Genomic DNA, 7,823 nt, shown 5'->3' on the forward strand with positions numbered 1-7,823 from the left:
TACTTTGGGAAAATGCAGCTTACTTTCACATACAGTCTGTCTTGGATCACCATTAAAGTTACAATTTATTTGTCTTTGAAATAATACAAATTGTATTCAGTGTATTTTGCCAAAGAAGAATAAAAATGATTTTCCTTTATGCAAATCACACCACCATTTATTTATAATGTACTCTGCAATTCATTGTAAGACAAATAACTTTTCTGTCTAACTTAGTGCAATGCCACCGAGTTCATCACTCACCCTGCCCCCAAGATAAACAGGCAGGAAGCCCCCACCATGGCCAGCAGCCCCCAACAAGGAGTCACCCCCACCTGAGGAGGCACTGTTTTCTTTTTTTCAGGAAAAAAACAGAAAAAAATGAAAACTGCAATCAGCATTGTATGGGGCCTTGCACACCTCCATGCATCAGGGCTACTATGACCGCAACCATGTCACCAGATGTCAACTGGTGTACGAGGTGCTGAATTTTCACATGGCGCTATGACTATGTTCTAGTTGTCATGTAGATGTGTTCATATGTTCAGGCCTGGACTGCGATTGAACATGTCAAGTTTCAGGCAGACTCGACCAAGTACACGGAAATTAATGCAGCTTTCCTGTCTTTTGGCAAAACACTGAATGTTCCCATGCCATCACAGTAATGCCATTTGACCAAACGTCAAGATCTTCGCAATATAGCATAAATATGATCTTAAGGCCTTTCTGACCAGATTTGAGTTGGATATGGCTTGGACGAGCACGGAGACACAAGTCTAAAACATGACATTTCCTGTTGCCAGTAGGTGATGCTATGAGTATGACTACTATATTTAAAAAATAAAATTTAATAAAAACCCTGGAATGGAATTTGAACCAAAACTGTAGAACAAGATTTCTTCCTGGGCCAAAAAAATCCTCTTTCTGGACTGGAGTCTTAAAGAGGAATTAGTTACTAAATAATCAGGCAGGTATAATAATTTATACAATGTATAGACAAGTTTCTTGTTTACAAACATCACAGGGTGTGCATGCATTCAGGGAGTAAAACAGCTTTGGTAGCTGGTCATAAGATTATAGTCAACAGATGTAATCAATGTATGTTTAGCATGGTTTTGAAAAGCCTTGTTGATTCAATGATAAAATGTCATTTCAGAGTTGGATCTGTTTGATTGTCTTTCATATCATATTAATATATTATATAAAGTGTTAGCTAACTATAGTGGACTGTTAGTATAATCATCAGGTCTTTGAATGAAATGGTCCCACTAAGTTTGTTATTCAAATAAATGTTTAGCAAAAAGGAGCCGAATCACAGAAACTTTGTTGCTGACATGTCCTGTTAATTTTGCTCAACTCATCATAAAACTTAAGAAAGATACTTTACCTTTCATAGAATATTTTCCCAAAAAATCAAATGAAATACTTTGGCTCATATATCTTGATATCAATATAGACACTCAGTGGAAGTTTAATCTGTGTGTTAATCATCCATCTTTTGGAGAAATTAACTATTAGTTCAAACTATTTAAATATTAACAAGATCAAACTATTTATATTTCCACATTTCTTTTCTTATTGTTTTACAGATTTATATTTTTATGACACTCTATGACTCTGTATATGAACACACTGAGCCAGAGATCAGAAGAGAGAGTGAGAGAGGAGCTCAAACTCTTTACATATTTTTTTTAGGAATGTCTCAATCTGGAGATCTGGAGACAGAAAGAGTGAGAGAAGCTCACTCACACTTTGAGAAGATCCAATCCACAGAAAGTTTAAAAGTGAGAGCGTTACTGTAACCATAGAAACTCACTACAACTGACCTCCCTCTGCTGCAGCAAGCCTGTCCTCCTGCTCATGTCCAGAGGGGAACCCCTGATTTGCTAAACTCTCGACAGATCGTTGTTAAAGAAGTAGTTCACCCCAAAATGAAAATTCCATCATTATCTATTCACCTTCATGATGACTGAGAGTCAAGTTTATTTTGTAAGTCCACAAAACACTTTTGCAACACTGTTTTCCCATGAGAAAAAAAAAAAAACCTAAACCCAACTTTCAGTCGGCATGAGGGTGTCCAGATAATGACTGAATTTTAATTTTTGGGTGAACTATCCCTTTAAGGTTTTAGTTTTTGTGGGTCTGGGGTTCCCATCTAGACATCACCATAAAAATCAACCTTGGTCCGAAAAAATTAAAGTTGCATTATCGCTCAGTGAAAGTCCGCCATCAATGTGAAAACTTGTATTGTCTTACCTTTTGGGGGTCTGTGGCGACCTGACTTGCTTCAGCACTTGGGCCTCAGGCCTCACAGCTGAAAAAGCAAGCAAGAAAAAAAACAAGTCACACACACAGATATATTGTGACACACCGCTAAATGGAGCAATCACACACACATACAGGAAAGCACACACACATGATTCTGATTTGACTTTAATCCAGAGCTGGTCCTGACCTCTGTGGGGCCCTAAGCAAAATTCTGCTAAGGGGCCCTCCTAACTGACCGGAGAGCCATGTAAATGATTTGCCACACACTCACGCCCCAGTACTTCCACTACAGTCCTCCTCTCCAGTGTAGTGGGAAAATTATATGCTGAACTGGTCACTATTGTTCCTCTTAGTCACTTCTCATGTATTATCAGGCACTAACTGGTTATTCGCCCTTGAACACACAGCTGTTCTCCCTTTGGAAGAACAACTTCTGATAACATAATCACATCCTGACCCTCCCAATAAGCACTTCAGGTCCATCCTGACCCAACCTCCTTCGCCTCCTAACCCCTTTTACACTTTCTGTGTGACTGTGTACTGATCCTTTGCAAAGCTCTATTAAAACACCACAAAGACAATCTTGGTCTTCGTGCCTGTCTTCATTTTCAGATTTTCCACCACACCAGTTTGCTCCACCTGTCAGTCAAAGAATAAGATCTAAGAATGAGATCTATATAGAATAGAGTGAGGTACAACAAAAACAATATTTATTGAATAGAATATTTTGTGTAGAGTCTTCAGATATGTGAATATTGACATTAACATGAATTAGAAATTTTAGAATATATAAAATGTAGAAAACACTAAAACATAAGACTGAGCTTTGGGTCAGATGCCTGATAATTAGTCAGTTAATTGAGTTTAAGTTCAATATTTAATCAATCATCAGTGAATGTCAGTCCATTAATTTCTATCTTGCATCAGTTCAGAGTTGTAATCAGTGGTGGACAGTAACTAAGTACATTTACATTTACAAGTACTGTATTTATTTTCTGTTTTACTTGAGTTCCATTTTATCCAATTTTATGCTTCTACACTACATCTATACTGTACTTTTTAATCCACAAAGCTGAAAAAAGTCTGTTTTCTGACTTTTTAGAGATACGTGGTTCTCACAGGACACTGACACTACAGACATTTGATGGTCTTATAGACCATGATGCATTGATGTAGATTAAACTCATAGTTTAACTAGTTAAAATCTACAGCAGTAAACAGCAGTAATATTAAAGCAATAATATGAATCCAAAAACATCAGACACATATCAAACCAGACCGCACAACAGTGTTTTTCAGTTTAAACTAGTTATTGTTGCAGTTTTGTTCAATAAATCCATGTTTAGTAAAGGTCTGTTGCAAATTGTTCCATTCCTCTTGACTCATAGAGAAATGTAGAGATTCCAACATCTGCACATTGACTCAAGATAGCCATATGTTTTGCCCACAAACAAACATAACTTAATTATATAATTTAATAAACATTGCAAATAGGTAATAGTATCATGTTATTGTATACATAATTGATACTACTACTAATATTATTATAAAACAATGCATATTTGCAGGACACTAACTTTTTCAGACATAAAGCAATGGCTAATTGGTAAAGATTTTATGTATTTTTAACATGTTGCAACAGTCCCTTGACTGTGTTGCACCTGTCCCCAAGGTTGGGGTCAGCTGCAACTCTTACATTCTAATAAATACTGTGATCAATATTTCATATGTAATCATCTTAAATTGGAATTGATAATTAGCAAACAGATGTAGGTTTATTGTGTAAAGAATTGGTTGGTCTAGTCAGTGAGAGAAATGCAAGAAGCGTTGCAACCGTCCCCAGTCTCCCCTATAATAGATTATTTTCCATTTCATTTTTGCTTTTAAATTTGGATCCATTTCACTCCATACATATTGGCACAGGTGGGAATATTAGATTAAAATTCTCAAAATTATGTCATGAAAGTAGAACAATAAAGTACTTCTTTAAACCACTTTGCAGTTTTATTAAGTCTGCAGACTCGGCAGACCTGTGTGTGTCTCGCGGTGTTTGGCCGCAGGAACAAACCCTGTCTGTGATCCCGCAGCAAAGAAGTGCGTCACCGTGACAATCTTATAAAGGACACAGGTGCTCGTTAATTGCGCTCGTTGCTGATTAACGTGTCTTGTGGTCCGTGGATTAACACTCTGTGATTTAACCGCCTATTTCTACTCTGAAAGCTCATTTTCACTGCAGACATGAGTGCTGGAGGAGGAACCCCTTACATTGGCAGTAAAATAAGTTTGATATCCAAGGCACAGATTCGCTATGAGGGAATATTGTCTTCTGTCGACACCGATAGGTCCACGGTTGCTTTAGCCAAAGGTAGGTTGATAGGCCCAGTCAACACCTGTGTTTTATTATTTATTATTATTTAATTATCTCTATACAAGGTTACTGCAGGCCTTAAGATTTCTCGGACACACGTTTCACGGGTCTTAAAAATGATTTGCTATCTCTTTAAATGTCTTTTGAGCAAATATAGGCTATTAATCGCGCTGTAACAACTACACAATGAAACTATCATTGAACTAATAACCACTAATGCAAACTTCATGTACTTTTTTTTTATCACTATGGATGTATAATGGGTCTTAAATTGCACTCATAATGCTCTTGTTGAAAACTACAGAACCTCTGCTAATGTTAGGTTAAAGTATGGAGGTAAACAAACGACAACAAACTTTTTTCCCTGATTAATTTCTTTTCCCATCAGTGAAATCTTTTGGGACAGAGGACCGGCACACAGACAGACCAGTGCCACCCAAAGATGAAATTTATGAATACATAATTTTCAGGGGAAGTGACATCAAAGACATCACGGTATCAGAACCTCCTAAACCACACCATGGACTGCCCTGTGACCCTGCTATAGTACAGGTGTGTGCCTCATTTCACTCACATTTTAAATGAATTTTCACTTTGAATGTGTACTTGATATTAATCAAGGGTTGCAGTACTCACAGTTGATAAAACAACTCCCTTTGTCTTCAATTGTGTGTGTTTTTTAAGTCATCTATTGGCAACTCCTCTGCTGCGTACCACCCACGCTGGAGTCCATACAGAGACATGATGCCCACCTACAACCAGCTGGCTGCTAGTTCTCTATTCAGTCAGCAGTACAATGCAGCACTGGGTCTAGGTACAGTTACTGATCTTTTGGACATTTGGGATATCTTCAGCTTTTCTCCAGCACTATAGAGTGTCTGTGTCTTGCATGTATCTGCAGTTTGGTAAGCCCCATCATGTTTGTTCCTGTTCCCTTAGTACCTGGACTTCACGGTATCCCGGCCAGAAGAGCTCCCATGGTCGAGCAAGCCGTCCAGACCGTGCCGTTGGCCAGCGCTGCCCAGAAAAGGGGGAAGACTTTAACCCAGCCACAGGTCAAACAGCCTGTTCGCCCAACCCAGCGTTCTGTCAGAGGCGGTTCACAGGTTCAGAAGGAGAACATACCAACCAGTAAGCAAAGTTAAACAGAGTTCAGATTATTTGATGTGGGGTTGTATGAGACACTTATCAATAGTCAGTGTATTACCTACAGTAGATGAGTAGGTCAGCAACAGAAGGTATAACAACTTAGCAAAAAATCAATATCAGTTTAAGTATATGCTATATTTAGAACATTTTCACAGGTCTATTTTGCTGTCAGACAGCCTTTTTCCCTCTAAACCAACAAAACTTCATAGCCAAAATTGGTCATTTTACCTCAGTGAACACAGGAGTTTCTGGTCCACTGTTGTGTCATTTTGTTAGTTAATTTTTTTTTTGTGACTTTGAGTCTGAAATATCAAGACACTGAAGTTGTACCGTAACACAAACTAAGATTGTGGCAGTGGTTTACTAGAAAGTCCCATGTTCTGCAAGGTAAAAATAGTGAGTTTGGTTGGTTTGGAGAGAGAGATATTTATTTGTCTTTAGAACGGTGGATTCCGGTCAGGAAAGGCTATCAGTGAAAAGCTTCTGTGCTGGTACTCCTCTCTGCTTCTCTAAACTGGGGGCATACGGACCAGCCTCTACTGGACTACAACCCCACGTTAAATAGTCCAGTAGTGTCCTTTTCACAGTGGCTCATGACTTACCACTCTTCTATTTATTGTATTGCTTCTGTTTTTAATCCAGCTCAAATAAAAAACATTTTATTTATGTTTAGGCCGAGCACAATCTCAGCCAAGTGCAGCCAAGATTCAAGGCCAAGGCACTGACAACCAGAAGCGAAGGCAAAAGCAAGGTACCAAAATGAAAAATGCACCCTGAAACCTTTTTCTTACTAACAGAAGAACAAAGCTTGTTTTGAGACTTTTGTTTCTGCTGTCAAGAAACATCTGTACAGTGCAGAAGTACAGCAGGAACTGTAAGAAATGGATTACAAGAGTAAATGTCAAAGACCAGATGAACCTGTTCTACATGGTTACTAAACCAGTTTCACAGTAGTGTTTGGTGTATTTGTCTAAACGTTCGGCTCTCCTGCAGGCAGTCGGAGATCCAGGAACAGAAGCAGAGGCCAGCTGCTTGTGAAAAACTCAAAGGCCACAACCCTGCAGTTTGAGTCAGACTTTGATTTTGAAACTGCAAATGCTCAGTTTAAAGATGACCTTACAAAGGAGGTTGTAGGTATGTTTGTTTGGAGGGACCTCTGTCACGTGTGTTCCAGTGGACACAAGATAAAGCTGTTTTTTAAGTGATGTATGTATTTTGTTTTTGTGAGTTTCGGCAGTTGAAAAGGTGGATTCTGGGGAGGCCCAGGACAGCCCGGTTATGCAGGAGGAAGACCCTTTGGGAGAGAAATACTACGACAAAACCAAATGCTTCTTTGACAACATCTCTTCAGACCTTAAGCCCAGGTAATTATGAAACTTATGTCTGTCTGTTACCTGAAGTGTCTGTCACGCTCTACAAAATTTACATTGTTTGTGCACACTTCATCAGGAGAACCACCTGGGCGGAGGAGAAAAAGTTGAACATGGAGACATTTGGAGTGCCCGGCCGCTTCCTGAGAGGCAGAGGATTCAGGGGCCGAGGACGTGGAGGGCAGAGCACCGCTGAGCAGCGACCCCTCCCAAAAATGGGTAGTGGGAGGGTGTGAAGCCCTTTCTTTTGTTTCTCTTTTTGTTAACATTTTCTGTAAATATTCTAGTTTTCTACTTATTTAAAAATGGTACCTCCGTTTGAAGCACTTGAAGCAAAGTATTTTTTTTTCTTTATCTCAAATATGCATCTAGGGAATTTTGTATTTTGAAGCTTTATATTATATGAAATGGGAGAGGAATTTATTTTTAATACAGCAGCTGTATGCTAGAAGCACATTTATTTATTGGTAGTTTGGTAAAATGCAATGTGGAATTTGTCTTTTGAACGGGCCAGCAGGCATGTAAATTGTTTTTTTGTTTTGTTTTTTGACAAGATATATTAAATTCTTGTCTACTTGACTGTCCAAGTTGTAACTCCAAATTGTTTTTGGAGGACAGCTGTACTTTATTTTTCCCTACTTGTAACATGAAAATCGTGGAGGTTGCTATTAAATAATATGATTAACTGT

At 38.6% G+C, this 7,823-nt stretch overlaps 1 protein-coding gene across 1 annotated transcript; it reads left to right on the forward strand.

The window, feature by feature from the left end:
• Nucleotides 1–4,363: 4,363 nt before the first annotated feature.
• Nucleotides 4,364–7,630, forward strand: LOC146331235 (protein LSM14 homolog B-like). The gene is made up of 8 exons (XM_084744197.1): nucleotides 4,364–4,612; nucleotides 5,004–5,167; nucleotides 5,300–5,429; nucleotides 5,555–5,746; nucleotides 6,438–6,515; nucleotides 6,758–6,898; nucleotides 7,002–7,128; nucleotides 7,214–7,630. Exons 1-8 carry the CDS (start codon nucleotides 4,486–4,488, stop codon nucleotides 7,368–7,370), a joined length of 1,116 nt encoding a protein of 371 aa, XP_084600323.1. The 5' UTR covers nucleotides 4,364–4,485; the 3' UTR covers nucleotides 7,371–7,630.
• The last annotated feature ends 193 nt before the right edge of the window (nucleotides 7,631–7,823 follow it).

Source organism: Lutjanus erythropterus, chromosome 2, assembly GCF_056507025.1.
Source record: "Lutjanus erythropterus isolate fLutEry1 chromosome 2, fLutEry1.hap2, whole genome shotgun sequence".
Classification (NCBI taxonomy): domain Eukaryota; kingdom Metazoa; phylum Chordata; class Actinopteri; order Lutjaniformes; family Lutjanidae; genus Lutjanus; species Lutjanus erythropterus.

What these genes read in the sequence shown, in the direction of transcription:
- LOC146331235 (XM_084744197.1), top strand. Translation starts at nt 4,486, where the DNA reads ATGAGTGCTGGAGGAGGAACCCCTTACATTGGCAGTAAAATAAGTTTG. An exon ending in GAAGGAGAACATACCAACCA is followed by an intron (nt 5,747 to 6,437) that starts GTAAGCAAAGTT and finishes ATTTATGTTTAG; the next exon opens with GCCGAGCACAATCTCAGCCA. An exon ending in CCTTACAAAGGAGGTTGTAG is followed by an intron (nt 6,899 to 7,001) that starts GTATGTTTGTTT and finishes GAGTTTCGGCAG; the next exon opens with TTGAAAAGGTGGATTCTGGG.